This window comes from Gopherus evgoodei, chromosome 2 (genome assembly GCF_007399415.2).
Source record: "Gopherus evgoodei ecotype Sinaloan lineage chromosome 2, rGopEvg1_v1.p, whole genome shotgun sequence".
Classification (NCBI taxonomy): domain Eukaryota; kingdom Metazoa; phylum Chordata; order Testudines; family Testudinidae; genus Gopherus; species Gopherus evgoodei.
Window position 1 is genome coordinate 6,669,219 of NC_044323.1, and position 21,664 is coordinate 6,690,882.

General features: G+C 42.8%; 1 protein-coding gene across 23 annotated transcripts in view; it reads left to right on the plus strand.

Moving 5' to 3' along the window:
- Positions 1–21,664, plus strand: part of OBSCN (obscurin, cytoskeletal calmodulin and titin-interacting RhoGEF) — a 305,008-nt gene that overhangs the window by 17,041 nt on the left and 266,303 nt on the right. For all 23 annotated transcript variants that reach the window (XM_030549887.1, XM_030549891.1, XM_030549889.1 and 20 more), the window contains exons 2-4: positions 438–1,578; positions 12,626–12,895; positions 19,583–19,843. In XM_030549887.1, coding sequence (XP_030405747.1) covers positions 447–1,578; positions 12,626–12,895; positions 19,583–19,843 — 1,663 coding nt within the window. In that variant the 5' untranslated portion in view covers positions 438–446. The remainder of the gene's footprint in view (positions 1–437; positions 1,579–12,625; positions 12,896–19,582; positions 19,844–21,664) is intronic.

Consider the following 21,664-nt stretch of genomic DNA (forward strand, 5'->3'; position numbering starts at 1 on the left):
TATATCATGGGTATCTGATGGTCCTTGGTAAAAAAACAGTCCATAAATTATAACCCATTAGTGATGCTTTGTTTTGCTAGTGCATAGATTCTAAGGCCAGAAGGGCCATTACAATCATCTAGTCTGACCTCCTACACAACACAGGCCCCTGAATTTCACATACTAGTTCCTGTGGTAGAGGGAATCACTTGTCCTTTTTACATAAGTGATTAATACTGTTGAGCCCAAATTGAATTGTCCATAAAAGACCTGTAATGTCCCTAAAATGTGCTGACTGATGACGCAAAATCAGTGGTGGAAATGCAGTGGACTGATAGCTATTGGTCATCTTGTTGCTGTACGTGATAAGTACGTTGGTATCAATATATACAGACAAAGCAGACACTGTGTGCATACACATGTATATCAGCTTTCTCTTGGTCCTTTTGTTTTCCTAGGAAACTAAGATGGATTACAGTTCCTTCAGTGGAGCCCCAAGGTTCCTGACTCGGCCTAAGGCCTTCATGGTGTCGGTGGGGAAGGATGTCACCCTGAGCTGCCAAATTGTGGGAAACCCCATCCCACTGGTGAGCTGGGAAAAGGATAAGCTTCCGATCCAGTCAGGGGGAAGGTTTAAAATGGTGGAAGATGGTGATCTGTACCGGCTAACAATTTATGACCTGAGCTTAGAGGACAGTGGTCAGTATATCTGCAGGGCTAAGAACACCATTGGGGAAGCTTTCACTGCTGTCAGTATCAAAGTTGGGGAGGAGACGACGGTGACAGAATCGGCCCCTTACTTCATCCAGAAACCCTCCTCCATCAGAGTGACCCTGGGAGACGATGTTACGTTCAAATGTAAAGTCCAGGGCAGCCCACCTCTCTCTGTGAACTGGGAGAAAGATGGAAGGCACATAAGGGAATGGTCTGACTCCAACCGCTTCCAGATTGAGTCCCTTGGAGAGTCAAATGCTCTCAAGATCCAGTGCGCTCAGTTGGGGGACAGTGGGATATACATGTGTCGGGCGGAGAACCCCGTTGGCTCTGCCAGTGCTACCGCCACCCTGGTGGTGGACACACATGGCTCTTACAGTCCAAGCAGCAGCCATCTAGACACAGGCTATGGCAAGACTGCCTCCTTGCTGTCTCATTTGCAAAAGAGGCGCGAGGAAATCAGGAAGATGGACACATCCATAGTCGCAGCTGCTGATTCCATGGCTACCCCAATGTACTCCACTACAGAGGGACTGTCTGGTATTGGTCTCAGGCTTTCTCTGGATTACGAGAGGGCTGCCAGCCTCACCGCCAAATCAGCCCGCAACGCCACCTTCGGGGTGTTGACGCGTACCTTCAACGTGACGGAGGGGAAGCACGCCAAGCTGAGTTGTTATGTGACAGGAGAGCCCAAGCCGGAGATCGTGTGGAAGAAGGATGGCGAGGTAATTACAGAGGGGCGCCGGCACATTGTGTACGAGGACGAACAGGAGAACTTCGTGCTGAAGATCCTTTTCTGCAAGCAGGTCGATAATGGGCTTTACACCTGCACAGCCTCCAACCTGGTGGGACAGACCTACAGCTCCGTGCTGGTGACTGTCAGAGGTGAGCGGTTATGTTTACTTATCCACTGGGCCCTGTTCCTATTCTTTGTCATCAGTGGGGATGTGAACAAGGGGGGAGGTGGTTCAGTGACAGGAGAACTTGTAATGCCTCTAGTTTTTACTCCCTTTGGTTTATCCAAGTCTGAAACACAACTGTTTCCAAATGGCTACAGAGGGAATTCCTTCCATCCAAGTCCTCTCAGTCTATCCTGGACTCCCTAAAGCTCTGGCTCCCTCCTAGGTCTCTCTTCTCAATGGAGCCATCTCTCACCATTACCTTCTATTCCTGCCCTTTTCCCAGCATGCTTTGCTGTAGGCCCTACAAGTCCCACGTGCCCCTGGAACTACCATCTCCAGAATGCCTTTGTTCTGGACAGAAGCCCGGAACAGGGCAGAGATGGACCTGGGAACTCCCTTCAAAGGCCAGCAAACCCTGCTTGACAGTCTTTCCATTGACTCCAGTGGAAATGGAATGAGATTCTGGTAGAAGAGTGTGACAAATACTAAATTAACTCCTCCATAAAGGAAGTTTTCTTACTCAGTTTTGAATTTTTAAACAGTTCTCTCATTATGCAAAATTTCAGAGTAACCTATTTGCACTCTAAAATGTACCTGTGAAGAATGAATTTACGTATGAGAATTTTACTTTGAATTTTTTTATTGCAAACATAATAATTTCATGGAAAAAGGTTTCTAGCTGGAAAAATGACCTGGAACAATAGAACAGATTTCTGTATTAAGTTACGTGACAGTTTTTCAGCACATTCTCTATTATCTTTAACACTGTACAGGATTCTAATACAAGTGCATTTTGCAAATCAGCATTTGAAAAGATACTGTATGCAGCATTGCTAACTCTAAGTATTCAAAAATCATGAGTAAGGCTCCAAAAATAATGAGATTTTTTAAAAATAATAATGTTGGATTCTTTTTATTTGCCCGCTGTGGGTTGGGGTGTGTTGTTTTGGTTTTTTTAAGTCTTTTTGGTTCATGTTTTCAAGTTTTTCTTTGCAGCCATGAAGACCAGAAACTTACTTTTTAAAAAAATGTAAGCGGAGGGTCTAATGTAATCACATGACTGCAGGAGCTGGGGCTTTCAGGAAAACAGCAAATAGAGCAAGGCACACAATAAAATCACAAGAATTAGCAACACAATACATTTGCTTGAATGAAGACTGAATAAGTTTTTTGTGTTCTCTACCCAGTGTCCTTTAATAGCCTCGATTTACTTTTTTCAGTCTCCAGTTTTTCCCAGGTTTTAGTGCCATCCCCCGACCCCAGCTTATGGCCTGGGGTCACAGCCACTGTCTTTCCGGTCAGGAAAAATCCAAGGGACTCTTCTCCAGAGTTCATTGCTGCTGCTCCATATGGGGACCACTCCTGCTTCCATGGAGCTCCATGGCAAACCTCCCTTTCACTGTGATGGGAGGAGAACCCGGAGGCTCAGTCCTATGAGGTGCTAAGTGATGTCCAGAATGTCCTCGGGTCCTGTTGATTTCAGTGAGGGTGCTTGGCCTCTCCCAGGAGGTGGCCAGCACCTCACAGGATAGGACTCAGGACCTGGCCATTGTGCAGGGGCTCAGTTTGGATGTGCAAGGAAATCCCTGCCTTGGGTATCCATCCCACAAGGCCAGGCATGATACCAAAGCCCCTGAATGCAGGGATGGCTCCCACTGGAAAATCAAGCTAAAGGCCAAATTCCAGCCCACACAATAACAGCCTGTCGTTCACATGCCCAGTGCGCCGCTCACCTTGTCTTCCACAGAGGGCTCACTGGGAAATGCCTCCTCCTGCAAGGGCTTGGCTGGAAGCCAGTCTGCTCACCTGTTTCGGACACTGGAACGTGCAGTCATGGAAGCTTGCTTCAATCCAATAGCTGTCCGATGGCCAGCCTCTGTCACTTTCTGGGTCGACAGGTGTCCTCACAAATGATAGGGCCGCATCACTGGGTCCTTTGCAGGCAGATTCAGAGGAGGGGCCAAAGCCTGAATGGGCCTAGAGGCCCATTTTGGTCTTTCACCCCTAGAACCGGTCTCTCCCAGTCTGAAGTGTGGCGTTGGGGCAGCTTACCCTGTTCCTGCCCATGCTGTACCTGTTATGTGGGCTAAACAGGTGACTGCTGTCTCCAGGAATGTCAAACTGAGCACTCTTACCAGCACTCAGTTCACTGAAAAATTAATGCAATTGGGTGAGTTCCCCTTGAGGAGGAAAGCAGGAGACAGGCCTCAAAATATCAAACTCTCTTTATAAACCTAGAAGGAAATATGCCCTTCTGATTTTATTGCAAATTCTCCTAAACCAGGAGCTCCAGGCTACACAGACACAGATCCTACACTTTTCCCTTAGCAAATGGATAGTTATTTTTATGCAATTTTGCAAATTTTATCCTCCCCTTTTTTAATTTTTCTGTTGTGAAATGTTGATGAAATCTGCTCGCATTTTTTTTTACACTAAAATATACCAGAAATGCAAATCCCTCGTGTTTTTGAAGCAAGCCAAAAATAGGATAATTTTCACTTAAAAAAAAAGGAAGAAAAGAAACCAGTTAGGCAGTTCAGCCCATTTTTCTGTCCATGTCTTGTGTCTGTGTTGTGGGGGCCAGGGGGTGGGAAGGAGAACGGGGAGCCAATACATCCAAGTAGTTTTGCACTTTTGCTGTCTGTATATTTTAACTGTTTAGTGTTTAGGACTTGACTGGATCCCTTAGGCCTCATTCCTGCAATATGAGCCAAACAGGTTCTGCCCAAGCAGATCATATTGAAGGTTCTTGGCCTTATTATTTGGAGTTGGTTGGAAAATTTTCAAAAAATCAAAATTTTGACCAACAGCCCCCTCCCCAAAGAACAATTCTTATATATAGAGAGAGTGGGTTTCTCCCCATTATTCAACCATCATTGCACATTTATCTGTCATATAACTGGCCACATGTTTGGAATCTGTTGGGCATTTAAACAGAAGCTAAGGGATGGAGCATCACAAGCTGGAAATATTGCACGTTGTTACATACAGCTGCCCTGCCACACAAACCTGCTAATAGACTTGACACCCACTGGTGCCCCTCTTCGAGGACGTTAGCAGCTGTGTGGATTACTGTTGACCGTTTCTATCTGAGGATGATCAAAATGTGGGTACAGAACTAGGGGTAACAAACACTGCCCTCTAGGGGCTGATACAAAGCCCATTGAATTCAGTGGAAAGACACCCAGTGACTTCAATGGGTTTTGGATCAGGCCCTGTATCCATTGCCCATATACCTCATCTTACATTATTTTGGATTGAAGGAAAGAATGTGATCCAGTAGATTTAAAAAAAAAAAGAAAACATTTGTAGGATGTGTTATGATTTATTATCAGAGATAATAAAGGAAATAAAATCTACAGGGTGCAAAAGGGTTAGACTAGATGACCCTTGTGGTCCCTTCTAACTCTATGGTTTTATGATTCCATGATGCATTCTCTGGCGGATGGGGAAAGACTTAGATGTGCTGGAAAACATCTAGAAATAGCATTATTGAAAAGGGTTTTAGAATGGTGTCAGCCTTATCGGTTCCTTCTGGAAACTCTAGCATTAGTCCCTGTGACATGGAGAGTATGCAACTGCCAAATCCCTGATCATAGCCCCAGCGGAAAATATTAGTTATCAGTGTTCATTGTCAAGCAACGCAAATGAGTCAGAGAGCTAAAGTGGAAATGTTTATGGTTTGTGTCTTTCTTCCAGTTACTCTCTTCAGGCTTTCTGATCTATGATGGAATGAATGGAAAATGTGTGTGTGAGGGTTATAATTAAGTTTTGGATAGCGACTCCTTGTGCCACGAGTCCCTCCAAAAAACACATCCCCAAAAGATGTAACGAAGAAGCGAACCTTTAGTCTATTATTTATAATTGTTTGTGTGCCATAGCCTGGCATTTGGGCAGCACATCTTCATTGAACAAGCAGGCCTTATTTTGATAAGGGAGAAGCAGCAATAATGTTCTCCAAGTGTCCACCTTTTAGCCAACATGACCCTGCAACATGTCTACGTACACTGCTACGGGCATATTTATGGGGCCCGTCAATGTCTCAGACGTGTACTATTGATTATTCATGTGTAGAAAGATGTCTTTATCGAGTATTTTACTAGGTGGCAGATTTCTTTTTCAACCTCTTATTTTACAAGTATTTCTTCCTTTGGGGGATTTATTGTTGAATTCAGTGATGTCTATAAAGGATATCTTTGCTTTGGCTATTAAAAGGCAAGTAAATGATAAACAATTTAAAAGAGCAGAGAGGTAAATATTTAAAAAGTACTTTATATAGCACCCTAATAACTACTTTGAAAAACCTTTCAGTGCAGTCCGAGTCAGTGAGGGTAGATCATGTGTTTGTAAGCAGCCCAGAATCTATAAGAACACAGCAGTCATTTTTCTAAGAATTTTGTACTAAAGCTGATGAAAAATCAGAATGTTCATTCTGCAGGAAATTCTGATATTGTGACATTTGTTTTACCCCCAATTGAGATGAAAAATAGAAACAATGAATTTTTTTGTGGAATGAAAAGTTCTAAAAATATTTTAATTGGAACTTTCAAAACGTGTCCTTTTGATTCAGTTGGACATTACATTGCATCCACCTGAGCTGCTGCGGTCCTTCATGGAAGTTGTAGTGCAGGTGCCTTGTGCCCCCATTCTCCTGTATGGGCTGAGCCACTCAACTGGACTACATCTCTCATGATACACTGCAGTCATTGCCACTCAGACAGAAGGAAGCCCTCAGTGCATCATGGGAGACGTAGTTCAGGTGGAGACCACAGCCCATAGAGGAGAATGGAAGAATGAAGCAATCAAACTTCAACTCCCATGAGGCACCGCAGTGGCTCAGATGGATGAAGATTAATGTCAAACAGAGCCAAAACTAAAAGTTTTGATTTTGTTGAAAAAACTTAACTGTTTCGATTCTGGTCAACTTGACATGAATAGTTCAGATTTTCCTAATGGGAAATTGAAAAATGTCAGGAAAACCAACATTTTCCTGTGGAAAATTTAGATGTTGTAAAAGAAACCACGTTCCATTGGGGGAAAAAAAAACCTGATAGAAAATTCTAGACCAGCTCTAATTTTTTACAGAATCCAAACTCAGGAATTGATGGCTTTTCTTCACTGAAACAGTGGGGAAATTTGCTACCCTGCACTGCACCTGAATTACTGTTTGTGGGTAGGACATGGAACAGCCAGGCACCTTGGTTGTCCTCACAAGACTAGGCATTCTCAGCCATGATCATATCTAACTTATAATAATGAAAATAATTGTTTGCCAAGTCTGCCATCATCATGATCACTATTACGTTATTATTTTATTTATTGTTTCTGCTTGTAAAGAGTGAATAAAATATTAATAGATGTTTTGAAAATGGTTAATCAGTTGTTGTAGAGTCTGATAGGCCAATTGTCAGGGGGTAGCCGTGTTAGTCTGGATCTGTAAAGGCAACAAAGAGTCCTGTGGCACCTTGTAGACTAACAGATGTATTGGAGTACGAGCTTTCGTGGGTGAATACCCACTTCGTCGGATGCATGCTTCATGGAAATTGTAGTGCCACCCACGTGGTATTCACCCACAAAAGCTCATGCTCCAATACTTCTGTTAGTCTATAAGGTGCCACAGGACTCTTTGCTGCTTTGATAGGCCAATTGGTTGTTTATAACCATAACGTTTAACCATTTAGAACACCTTTTACTGATGTGCTAATAATCCTTTGTATCAAATGCTACTCATGTCTGTAACGTTCTGATAACATCTAGTGATAATTTATTAATCATTTATGAATGGAAACTTAATATAAAGTATGACCTATATTACAATAATGCCTAGGAACTCCAGTCAAGGCTCAGGGTCCCATTGTGCTCAGTGTTGTAAAATCAAATAAAAACGAAGAGCCCCAATGAGCTTACAATCTAGATGTCAGACAGGAGGGGACAGGTGGACCAAATAGGCAAGTGTTGGAGTACAGCTGTCAAATGATTAAAAAAATTAATCACAATTAATTGCATGATTAATCACATTGTTAAACAATAATAGAATGCCATTTATTTAAATATTTTTGAATGTTTTGTACATATATTGATTTCAGTTATAACAGAATACAAAGTGTACAGTGCTCACTTTATATTTATTTTTGATTACAAATATTTGCATTGTAAAAAACAAAAGAAATAATATTTTTCAATTCACCTCATACAAGTACTGTAGTGCAATCTCTTTATCATGAAAGTTGAATTACAAATGTTGAATTATGTACAGAAAAACAAGTTTGTTTACATTTGCACCTGAAAGTGAGAACAGGTGTTCTCATGGCACTGTTGTAGCCAGCACCACAAGATATTTACATGCCAGATGGAATGGTGTCTGAAGCATGAAGGGGCATATGAATGATTAGCATATCTAGCACATAAATACCTTGCAATACCGGCTACAAAAGTCCTGTGTGAACACCTTTTCTCACTTTCTGGTGACACTGTGAATAAGAAGTGGGCAGCATTATCTCCCATACATAAAAACAAACTTGTTTGTGTTAGCGATTGACTGAATGAGAAGTTGGACCGAGTGGACTTGTCGGCTCTAAAGTTTTGCATTGTTTTGTTTTTGAGTGCAGTTACGTAACAAAAAAAAATCTACATTTGTAAATTGTACTTTCACGATAAAGAGATTGCACTAGAGTACTTATATGAGATGAATTGAAAAAATACTGTTTCTTTTTGTCATGATATATACAGAATTACAGCCTGTCTCAAATTTATTAATGAAAACAGCTTCCACTCTGCAATCCAGCCTTGCCCCTCTTATTTACCAAAGATCACATTTTGCCTGGAACTCTATATGGCACATGCAGACACCTCGTGGTTGGATAACACAAATACAAGCACATATCACATACATGCCCGACATACATACATTAATAAATACATAAATAAAAGCACATATCATTATATAAATGCCTGAACAACATGACTGCTTTCTATGATGAGATAGCTGGCACTGTGGATATGGGGAAAGCAGTGGACGTCATATATCTTGACTTTAGCAAAGCTTTTGATATGGTCTCCCACAGTATTCTTGACAGCAAGTTAAAGAAGTATGGATTGGATGAATGGACTATAAGGTGGATAGACAGTTGGCTAGAATGTCGGGCTCAATGGGTAGTGACCAATGGCTCCATGTCTAGATGGCAGCTGGTATCAAGTGGAGTGCTCCAGAGGTCGGTCCTGGGGCCAGTTTTGTTCAACATCTTCATTAATGATCTGGATAATGGGATGGATTGTACCCTCAGCAAGTTTGTGGATGACTCTAAACTGGGGGGAGAGGTAGATATGCTGGAGGGTAGGGATAGGATCCAGAGTGACCTAGACAAATTGGACAATTGGGCTAAAAGAAATCTAATGAGGTTCAACAAGGACAAGTGCAGCATCCTGCACTTTGGACAGAAGAATCCCATTCATGCTACAGGCTGGAGACCAACTGGCTAAGCAGCAGTTCTGCAGAAAAAGACCTGAGGATTACAGTGGCATGAGAAGCTGGATATGAGTCAACAGGGTGCCCTTGTTGCCAAGAAGGCTAACGGCATCTTGGGCTGCATCAGTAGGAGCTTTGCCAGCAGATCAAGGAAAGTGATTATTCCCCTCTATTTGGCACTGGTGAGGCCACAACTGGAGTATTGCATCCAGTTTTGGGCCCTCCACTGCTGAAAGGATGTGGACAAATTGAAGAGAGTCCAGCAGAGGGCAACGAAAATGATTAGGGGGCTGGAGCACATGACTTACGAGGAGAGGCTGAGGGAACTGGGCTTATTTAGTCTGCAGAAGAGAAGAGTGAGGGGGGATTTGATAGCTGCCTTCAACTCCTGAAGGGAGGTTCCAAAGAGGATGGAGCTAGGTTGTTATTAGTGGTGGCAGATGACAGAGCAAGGAGCAATGGTCTCAAGTTGCAGTGGGGAAGGTCTAGGTTGGATATTAGGAAACACTGTTTCACTAGGAGGGTGGTGAAGCACTGGAATGGGTTGCCTAGGGAGGTGATGGAATCTCCATCCTTAAAGGTTTTTAAGGACTGGCTTGACAAAGCCCTGGCTGGGGTGATTTAGTTCGGGTTGGTCCTGCTTTGAGCAGAGGGTGGACTAGATGACCTCCTGAGGTCTCTTCCAACCCTTCTATGATTCTATACAACACTATGCTATTTTTGGAGGGTATATATGAGCCTGACTGGCCACAAATGGAATTGCACCTACTTTGATTTTTGATACTATTCTGCAATTGTAAAGAACACGGAACTGATAAAGATGGAGAATTTGACTAATTGCTTGACATAGAGAAGTGAATCGAAACTGGTGTATTTTACACTTTCTTTTGATTGTCTCAGCATGTAAATTGCAATCCCTTAGATTAACACCCTGCTATATACGGGGACAACCAGGAAAATGTATCTAAAGGTCTGACTGTAAAGTAGATTAGTTCAGCTGCATAAAGCCCTTGTGTAGATGCTCTTATTCAGTAATAAAGTTGCCTTAATTTAATTTAGATTCTTATTCTTAATTGAATTAAGGCCACTTTAATGCTGAATAAGAGTGTCCAGACAGGGATTTAATGCAATTTAACTAATCCTCTTTAAAAGTTAATTCAGATTAATTTTTCCTGAGGCAAGGGTTTCTGTGTACACAAATTCTAATTTATACATCATCTCTGAATCTGACTCATGGAGTCTTACATTCTGGTCTTGCTTTCCTGCTCTGCCCCTTGGTTCTTACCTCTTAGCGTATCAGTTACATCAGCTCAAACTCCTAGAGAGACAGATTCAGAGGTGACAGGAAATGGGGTGCAAGGTTCATGTCAGTTAGTGGGAGGAATATAACTTACGTGCTGAACGGGTCAGAGAAGGTTTATGTCACATAAGCTTTGACTCTCTTAAATAAACATAGACTGGCCTCTCTATGAGGCCCTTTGTGGGGGCTCTGTACTGCGTAAACTCATGCACACCTAGGCAGGGTGGAGGCAGAGAGTGGGACCCAGAGTGGCTGGGAACAGCCCCAGGAGCAGGTAGGAACCCCCAGGACCCTTCTTTGCAGCCTGGAGCTGACTGGCCTCCCCATGCCGAGTCTCAGTATCTCCCTTCTCTCCCCCTTCTCTCCTTCTTGCCCTCCCATCCCCAGGAAGCTTCCACACCCCTCTCCACTCCCTGACAGTGAGTGGTGGATTACTGGCAGAGCTGCTTTTAGAATGTGCACTGTGCAGCAGGCAGGAGGAAATGCTGCATGCTGGGAGACAGGCTCTCACCTTCTTTCCCTGCTACAGCAGGTGGGTGTGCACTTTAGCCTTTCCTCCCCAAAGGGGATGCTGTTTTATGCCTTCTATGCTGAGACATAAGGTATGTGGGTAGAACAGCCTCATTTCCAAAAGTATATTCCACACGCCTCTGAAGTTTACAGTCTGGAGGCTCCCCACCTCCAAAGCACAAATCCAGGATGGTTTAGGGCCTAATCTCCGTGGGCCTCCAGCTCCAAGAGTGTTAAATGGCCCCTTGCTGGGCTCTGATGTTCTACCCAGTAGAGAGAAAGTGCTGATGTGCATTAGCCCATTCTAGCAATGTTACATTCCCTGAGCACCTTACAGTTGCTCTTATCAGAACCTGTTCCTACAGCCTTCACCAGGTGTCAGTTTATCTCTCCCCAGTTGTGTATCAGAATATTAGGAAGTGTTAGGGATGCACTTTCAAAGCATTGTCTGATGATTTAGCTGCATAGCTGCTGTTAATATTCAGTGGAAACAGTATGAATGAATCCCTTCATTTTATTTGTAAAATGTATCCCCTCAATGCACTGTATCAGCTTCAGCACTTCTGTTCTATCCCGTTTTCTACCTAAATAGCAACAATGTGTCCCAATGGCCAAGGCAGTGATGGAGGAGTTAGGTGACTTGGGTTTGAGTGCTAGTTCTCATCTTGTCAGTGAGGAAGGATGGTCTAGTGGTTAGAGCACTAGCCTGTGGCATGGGAGACCTGAGTGCAATTCCCTGTTTCATGACAGTCACATCACCTCTCTATCTCTGTTTCCCCATCTATAGTATGTGGATAATAATCCTTACCTATCCTCCTCTTCATAAAGTGCTCTGAGTGCCTCATACAAAAAAACGTGCTGGGACAGTTGTTATGCTCTCCTTGAGAGGCCATGCCTGGCATGGCATGGACTTTTACAAAACCTGTTCATATCATCTTGGCCGGCTTCAGCTGCCCAGATAGACTTGGATTTATTAGGTCAAGTTTCCAAAGCACACAGAGCAAGCATTTCCAGATCTGCGTTGCTGCATAAGATCATCCCAGCCCATTGTTCTGACTACATCATCTGCTTGGAGTCCCACCAGTGGCTGCCTCTTCCCTGCCATGCAAGCCACATGCTCACTGGCCTTATTGTAAAGACCATTAATAATTTAGTCCTGCCCGACCTGTCAGATTGATTAGTGTGGAGTTGACTGCAGTATTTGCTCCACCAGTAGTGCCAAGCTGCGTCACCCATTGGTCCATGTCTCCTTCCAAGTGCTTTTGTGCTTTCTCCTACACCAACCTTTGTATGTGGAACAAACTCCCTGAGAATAATCTAAAAAGCCATTACTCTGTCCCCCTCCAACTCCCTCCCGTAGGCTCATCCTCTGCTGGGATGCCTACAGAGCATTGCTGGGTGATAATGGTGCAACCCATGGCAGCTCAATAGTGGACTCAGCTCACATTCCCCTTTTACTGTTACCTTGTCCTATCTCCCCCAGATCCCTGCTTGTTTAGTGTTTTTTATTCACCTGTTGCGTCCTGTCACTAACAAGGAATGTAAGTTCTGCAAGGCCAGGACTGTCTGTTTATTGCGTGTTCGTACAGTGCCCAGGATAACGGGGCATGATTCCTGATTAGGGCCTCTAGACACCATTACAGTGCAAATAATAACAATAATAATAAATAACGAATACCCTTTTCTATTAACTTACTTGCACGTTAGATGCCCCAATGATGTCACAAGTTCTTGTTCCTTTGTGTCATTTCTAAGAGCCCACAATACCGTTCAAGACAAAACTGAAGGATGTTGAAGTTCAGGAGAAAGAATCTGCCACCTTCCAGTGTGAGGTGCCCGTCCCTAGCACTGAAACTGCCTGGTTCAAGGAGGAGACCAAACTCCAGCAGAGCAAGAAGTACAACATTGAAGAAGAGGGAACGTACCGCCGGCTCACCGTCCAGAACGTCACCACGGACGATGACGCCGTTTACATCTGTGAAATGAAGGAGGGGAGCAGGACCATCGCGGAACTGACTGTCCAGGGTAAGAGAGAGAATCCACTGCAATAGGTTTCTTTTTCCCTTTTTGTGCCCCCCCCAACCCCCTAAAGATTTTTTTTTTGTGTGGGCTAAAGTAAATCCTTTCTCATGGCGCTGGTGATTTCATCTGGAGTTTAAACGAGCATTTGCAGCTGCATTTTATGCTCTGGTGGGTGGTGCACAGTATATTAGGAACATGATTTCAAAAGGCCTGCAGCGTTACTATCCCAGTGGAATGATACCATTGAGGGGTTGTTATCGGGGCTTGAACCTGGAAATCCCAATCTGTAAGCATGAGTCCGTACCACTTAGGGGAAAGGATTTGCGGCCAGCCTTTTAAAGGTAGTTAGATGCCTAAAGATGCAAATAGGCACCTACTGGGGTTGTCAAAAGCTCCTAAGAGCCTGTCTCCCATTGACCAAAATCTTTCCCCAATCCTTTAGCTGTAAGCAGTAGCAACCTTAGAAACTTTCTGTGTGGACCAGCCACTGGATGGACATAAAACCACGCTGTCCTACTGCAGGTTACAAGAGCACAGCATTACTTTGAGAGTAGGGCCAAGAGTCAATTGTTGGTGACTGATGGGGAAAGTAAATGTTTTGGTAGGGTTGACAGAAAAAGTGAGTTCGGTTTCACTCTATGCTTTTTGTAAAAAAACAAAAGGCCATTTTCTGAGGCAGGAAAGTGTCATTTCACCACTAAAAGCTATGATTTTGCTAAGAGAATGTAAAAAAAAAAAATTCTCAATGAACATGTTTTCAAGAGGTTGTGATGAAAATTCACGAAAGGCAGCATGAGGTGATGAGAACAGGGAACTTCAGTCCTAGAACAAATCTGTGACCACATCACTACTTCACAGGTGGATATTTGAAAGGAAGAAAGTTGCTCACATTAATGACAGTACCGGTCACACTTCTCTAAGAGCGAAATTCACCTGGGAAGGGAGCAGCCCAGGGGCTAGGCACTACTTAAGTCCTGCTTCAGCACTATTGTTAGGTCTTAAGTGGTGTCAGTCTTGCGCTGGCTGTGTGCACGGAGTGAATTTCACTCCCATCATCTGAGCAATAGACTGGGAGCCAAGAACTCCTGCACTGTGAATCTGGGTCTGCCTCTGACTTCCTCTGCAGATGCAGGCAAACAGCATTCCTGGACTCGGTTTTCCCATCTGCACCATGGGGCGGGGTTTTCAAAATCACTGACGTTTTGATGCTAATCATACTTCCCTATAGAGCTTGAAGGCAGGGGGCTGGACTCGATGATCTTTTAAGGTCCCTTCCAGTTCCAGGAGATAGGTATATCTCCAATTATAAAATATAAAATATAAATATAAAATATCTCCTTATAATTACTAACAATATAGGAAGCATTGTTTAAAAAGGAAATATATCACTAAAGTTACCTTTAAATATGGGCCTTGCTGCAGAGTTCAGATATTGAGCCAAATCCAAACTTTCTTGAAGTTTACAGCTGTTCTTCATCAGGGGTTTGGTTTTCCCCATAATATGGTTTAGGCTCCAGTGGCAAAATCTGGATGTATCCAAATCCAGATGCCAATTTTCCCAAAGTTTGGGAGCTTAGAGTTGATGTGTATTGAAATCTAGGGTTTGGGCCAATGTCGGTTTCTCAAAAACACAGGGACATGTTTACAGAAGTGTCTGTTGATTTAAAGTTTGTTGATTCACTTACATGAAATCTAAGTCCGATAGCTGTGATCCTGATTCTGATGTTGATTCTACTTACGTAAATTATAATTATCTCCATTGAAACCAATGGAGATACCCTCTTGTAAAAGCTAGAGAACTGAATTTGGCCCTTTTCATTTCTGGTCTGACTATACTCTAATTGAAGTCCATGGACGGATCCCACTGTAAAACCCGGTGGGCCCCATCAGATCTGTATATACAAACGCAGGTTTTATACCTGCAAACTAATGGAGAGGTGCAACCTTTATGGGAAATTTGACCCAAAGAGTTGCAGAAGTTGATGAAGGAAATTACAACCTACTCTTGGGAATATATTATGGATTCCTTGATTAACTGTGAAACTATAAAATGTAGAGATGAAAACTATTATGCACACAAAGAAGTTAGATAAAAAACATAAATACTCTTGTTGAAAGGTTGCAATGTTACAATGCTTTATTTCTCAGAATTCAGAATAACTCTCAAAAACCCCAGAACAGAGAGCAACAAAGCAGGCTGCTCCCTAAAAGAGAGAGGCACAGCTCACCCCACTTTACCCTAGAGTGGGTGGCTGCAGACTCACCCAGGTAACCCATGTCACATGGCTTCCCTCAGAGCCCCCTCACTTGCAAGCAGGACCAGGAAATCCTCACACTTAAAAATCTCTTGTTATTTTTAACACAGATTCCAATACACCACAAAAATGAAGTTTTGGAGCATCTGATCCATCTTTCTGTAGTATTCATTGCCCCATGTGGGGTGGTGGTGATGGTGACAAACAAGGCAAAGAGAGTAACCCTATTAATACCGAGGAGTCCGGTGGCACCTTAAAGACTAACTGATTTATTTGGGCATAAGCTTTTGTGGGTAAAAACCCCCACTTCTTCCGCTGCCCCTATTAATACCCCTCCTCTTCTGAAAAAAAAGTCCATCCATGACTTGAATATCATTACAGCTATTCATATTTGCAGCTTTGCAAACAAAAATAACTTGAGCTCATGCTGCAGGATGTAAGCTGATCTCCTGTGGGAGTCAGAAACGATGATTTCCCTCCAGCTAAATGCATCCCATACTGGTCAATTCCAGAGATGGGATATTGAATATTAGCAGTAGAGTACTTGTCTGATCTGCCATGGTTATGGATACAATTTTGTCATGGTAAAATTATGCGTAAAGCATACAGTCACAATAGAAATAAATAATTTCAGACTATGGTCATGGCAACTTTATGGACCCTGCTGATGAGTACAAACAGTTCATTAGCTCACTTTGGTCAAGTCCTCTTTGAAACAGGACTATCTGAAGCCTGTCTCCCAAGCAAAGAGGAAATAATTCAGAGAGAAGGGTTGTAGACCAAAATGGATGAACAAGGATCTCAAACAGCTTTTTAGGAGAAAGCAGAAAGCCTAAAAGGAATGGAGGAAGAATGGATCAGCAAGGAATGCCGCTTTTTGGAGATCAGAAAGTGTAAGGGAAAAAGTGAGAACTGTCAAAAGCCAAGCAGAATTGGAAATGGCAAAGGAAATTAAAACTAATAGTAAAAGGTTTTTCAATCATATAAATAAAAGGAAAACAAGGAAGGAAGAAGTGGAACTGCTAAACACTGAGGATGATGTGAAGATTAAAGATAATCTAGGTGGGGCCCAACACCTACACTAATATTTTGCCTCAGTTTTTAATAAGGGTAATGAGGAGCTTGGGACAATGGCAGGGTGGCTATTGGAACAAGAATATGGAAGGAAGTGGAAGCCAAACTCAAACAGCTTAATGGCACCAAATTGGAGGGCCCAGATAATCTCCCTCCAAGAATATTAGAGGAACTGGCACCTGAAATTGCAAGACCAGTAGTAAGAATTTTTAATGAATCCATACATTTTGGGTGGGGGAGTCTACCCTGTGACTGAAGAATTGTGAACATCATACCTATATTTAAGAAAGGAGGGGGAAGGCGATCCATGTAACTATGGGCAAGTAGGTTTGACCTCAGTTGCATGCAAGGTCTCAAGAACAAATTTGGAAAGGAAAAGCTGTTAAGGACATAGAGGTAAACAAGTAATTGGGATAAAATACAATATAGTTTACTAAAGATAGATCATGCTAGACTGACTGGATCTCTTGCTTTGAGAAGATAACTGATTTTTCTAAGCAAAGGAAATGCAGTAGATCTAATCTACCTGGCTTTCAGTAAGGCATTTGATACTGTTCCACATGGGAAATTATTAGTTAAATTGGAGAAGATGGGGCTTTAATATGAGATTTGAAAGGTGGGAAAGGAACTGGTTAAAGGGGAGACTATAACAGATCATGCTGAAAAGTGAACCATCAGGCTGGAGTTCCTCAAGGATTGGTTTTAGGATGAATTGTATTTAATATTTTCACTAATGACCTTGACACAACATGCAGGCATGTGCTAATAAAATTTGCAGATGTCACAAAGTTGGGAGGTATTGCCAATAGGGAGGAGGATTGGAATATCATGCAAAAAGATATGGATAACCTTGAAAACTGGAGTAATAGAAATGGGAGGAAATTTAATAGTGCAAAGTGCAAGATTATGCACTTACGGACTAACAACAATTTTTGGGTAAACTGGGAAAGTATCAGCTGGAAATGGCAGAGGAGGAGGAAGACCTGGCTGTGTTGGTCGATCACTGGATGACTATGAGCCACCAATATGATCCAGCCGTGAAAAAAGCTAATGCAATCTTGGGATAACTCAGGCAAAGTATTTCCAGTTGAGATAGGCAAGTGTTACTACCATTATACAAGACACTGATGAGATCTTATCAGGAATACTGTGTGCAATTCTGGTCTCCCATGGTTTAAGAAAGATGAATTCAAACTGGACCAGGTGCAGAGAAGGGCTATTAGGATGGTCAGAGGAATGAAAAACCTACCTTATGAGAAGAGACTTAAGGAGCTTGGCTTGTTAGCCTAACCAAACAAAGGCTGAGGAGAGATATGATTGCTGTCTATAAATACCTCAGAGGGATAAATACCAGGGAGGGAGAGAAGTTATTTAAGTTAAGAGCCAATGCTGACACAAGAACAAATTGATATAAACTGCCATCAATCAATCTAGGCTTGAAATTAGATGAAGGTTTCTAACCATCAGAGGAGTGAAGTTCTGGAACAGCCTTCCAAGGAGATAAGTGGGAGTAAAAAACCTGACTTGTTTTAAGATTGTTAATAAGTTTGTAAGACTTAATAAGTTTGATGAGACTGTCTACAATGACATAAGGCCCATCCACAACTGCTGTTAACAAATATCTCCAACGGGCGGAGAAAGGACACTAGATGGGGAGGGCTCTGAGTTGCTACAGAGAATTCTTTCCCAGGTGTTTTGGTGGTGGGTCTAATTGATCACCATATTTGGGGCTGGGAAGAAATTTACCCCCAGGCCAGATTGGCAGAGATCCTGGGTTTTTTCACCTTCTTCTGCAACGTGCCTCACGGGTCATTTGCTGGTTTGAACTCGAGTAAATGGTGGATTCTCTGTAACTTAATTCTTTAAATCAAGATTTGAGGACTTCACTAACTAAGCCATAGGTTATGGTCCTACTACAGGAATGAGTGGGTGAGATTCTGTGGTCTACAATGCACAGGGTGTCGGACTAGATGATCATGATGGTCCCTTCTGCCCTTGTAGTCTATGAGTGGGACTGGATCAAAGCAACTAATACATTGTTAATGCACAACAGTTGATTGAAGTGAATTAACACACTGGTAATGTGGGGTAGCAGGATCCATATAAATGGCAAAATTCACAGTTCCGTGATCGTGGTGACCTTTCATGGTTGAGTTGAAATAAATGGCAAAATGCATGGGTTCCATGACAGTGTGCACCAGGGCATAATCATACCCTTAGCCATAGTGAACCCTACCTCCCCTGGCAATTCAGAATTGTTATCTATAGGAAATCCCCTAGTGCCATCCTGAATTAGAATCACTCCAGCCATGGGGGTTCTGGTGCTTCCTTTTAGAGATGGTTCCAGGTCTAAGATGACCTTATTCATAGGACTGTTTTCCTGATATCTCACCCAAATTTACCTGAGATCAGTTTCATACAGTTTTTCCTTGCAAGTCATGAAAATTTCAAAGTTGCAGGAAAGTAAAAGGCCAGGAATAAGTAAGTGAGTTTGACCCCACGTAAATTGCTTGGTCTGCTCTGATAACAATATCTGAGGTTCTCAAAGTTATTTCCTGTTAGATCAGGTGAGTGGCATATGCAGGCCATCAATTATGCCAGGCATTAGAGAAATTTAGTGGAGACAGATCCATTAGAACTATAGAAATCTGTCTGCTTTCTAACACACGAGCTTCCTTTTGCAAGAAACTAATGTGGACTCAGCAGTTGCAGATCATCAGATCCATCCTTTACAAGGGCAATGTATACTATCTATTGCTCCAATAGAAGACAGATCAAATATTAAACTGAGAGGGAGATTTTCACCTTTTCATAGCTTTGTAGATTTTAAGGATAGGAGACGCCATTGTGATCATATGATTGCTCACTCTAAATACATCAGAGAGTAAACACCGGTTGGTGTGGGGGGAGGGAGGGAGAAGAGCTATTTAAGCTAAAGGACAATGTTGGCACAAGAACAAATGGGAATAAATTGGCCATTAATACATTTAGGCTGGAAATTAGAACCATCAGAGGACTGTGGTTTTGCAACAGCCTCACTATAAGAGGAGTGGAGGCAAACCAGCTAACTAATTTTAAGATGGAGCTCGGTAAATTTATCAGTGGGATTATATGATGGGGTTGCCTGCAATAACAGGGGAATGGAATTGGGAACCTAGGAAGTCCCTTTCGATCCTATGTTCCTGTCTAGTCTGACCTCCTACATAACACAGGCCATAGAACCTCATTCAATTATTCCTATATCAAACCCATATGTTGTGATTGAGTTAGAGCTTTTGGCACTGTTTTGATCTAGCTGATTTGGGTACCACAGTACTCCGTGTCTGCTGTATTATGACTGTAGTAGTTTTCTTTCATACAGGGAACATCATTAAAAAACTGCCACGGAAGACTGCGGTCTCCATAAACGATACAGCCATATTCTGCGTGGAGCTGGACAATGAGTGCCAGAACATCCGCTGGCTGAAGAATTTGGAAGAAGTGAAGCCCAATGACCGAATCACCATCACCTCATCTGGCAAGCAACATACGCTGATTATCCGGGAGTGCAAGATGGAAGATGCTGGGGAGATTGCATTCCTGGCTGATGAGTGCAGAACTTCTACTCAGTTCACTGTGTCCAGTAAGCTTTCCTTTCTTCTATATTACAATGGGTGTCAGAATATAAGAATGGTCATACTGGGTCAGACCAGTGGTCCAATCTAGCTCAGTAGCCTCTCTGACAGTGGCCAATGTCAGATACTTCAGAGGGAGTGAACAGAACAGGACGATTATTGAGTGATCCATCCCCTGTGTCATAACCTTAGTCCCAGATTTGGACCTTAGCGTCCAAAATATGGGGGTTAGCATGAAAACCTCCAAGCTTAGTTACCAGCTTGGACCTGGTACTTGCTGCCACCACCCAAAAAATTAGAGTGTTTTGGGGCACTCTGGTCCCCCTGAAAAACCTTCCCTGGGGACCCCAAGACCCAAATCCCTTGAGTCTCACAACAAAGGGAAATAATCCTTTTTCCCTTCCCCCCTCCAGGTGCTCCTGGAGAGATACACAGACACAAGCTCTGTGAAACTACACAGAGTGACTCCCCCTCTCTGTTCCCAGTCCTGGAAACAAAAGTACTTTCCTCTTCACCCAGAGGGAATGCAAAATCAGGCTAGCAAATCCAACACACACAGATCTCCCCCCCTGATTTCTTCCTCCCACCAATTCCCTGGTGAGTACAGACTCAATTTCCCTGAAGTAAAGAAAAACTCCAACAGGTCTTAAAAGAAAGCTTTATATAAAAAGAAAGAAAAATACATACAAATGGTCTCTCTGTATTAAGGTGATGAAATACAGGGTCAATTGCTTAAAAGAATATTGAATAAACAGCCTTATTCAAAAAGAATACAAATCAAAGCACTCCAGCACTTATATTCATGCAAATACCAAAGAAAAGAAACCATATAACTTACTATCTGATCTCTTTGTCCTTACACTTAGAAACAGAAGACTAGAAAGTAGAAACTACTTCTCCAAAGCTCAGAGAAAGCAGGCAGACAGAAAACAAAGACTCAGACACAAACTTCCCTCCACCCAAAGTTGAAAAAATCCGGTTTCCTGATTGGTCCTCTGGTCAGGTGCTTCAGGTGAAAGAGACATTAACCCTTAGCTATCTGTTTATGACACCCTGTCATCCAGTCCCACTTCTGGCAGTCAGAGCCTTAGGGACACCCAGAGCATGGGGTTGCGTCCCTGACTGTCTTGACTAATAGCCATTGATGGACCTATCCTCTATCAACTTATCTAGTTCTTTTTTGCACCCAGTTATACTTTTGTCCTTCGAGTTTAGTGTGTGTTGTGTGAAGAAGTACTTCCTATTGTTTTTTTTAAACCTGCTGCCTGCTGATTACATTGTGTTACCCCTGGTTCTTGTGTTTTGTGAAGGGGTAAATAACTTTTCTTTATTCACATTCTCCTTACGATTCAATAATTTTATAGACCTCTGTCATATCCCCCCTTAGTCGTCTCTTTTCCAAGCTGAACAGTCCCAGTCTTTTTAATCTTTTGTCATACCCCTAATAATTATTGTTGCCCTTCTCTGTACCTTTTCCAATTCTAATAGATCTTGTTTGAGATGGGGCAACTAGAACTGGACACAGTATTCAAGGTGTGGCCGTACCATGGATTTATATAATAGAATTACAATATTTACTGTCTTATTATCTGTCCCTTTCCTAGTGGTTCCTAACATTCTGTTAAGTTTTTTGACTGCTGCTGCACATTTAGCGGAGCTCTTGGCTGACCATGGCCAACTGAGGCCCTGATGTAAGGGCAGCGAGGGTGCTAGGGCTACAGCGGAAGTGGCTAAGGGAAAGTGGGCAGCAGGAATAGGAGGAGGGGCAGTAAGTGGCTGCCAGCTATAGGATCCCTGGGCCGGGACCCAGAGCAGTGGGTGGGCCTGGG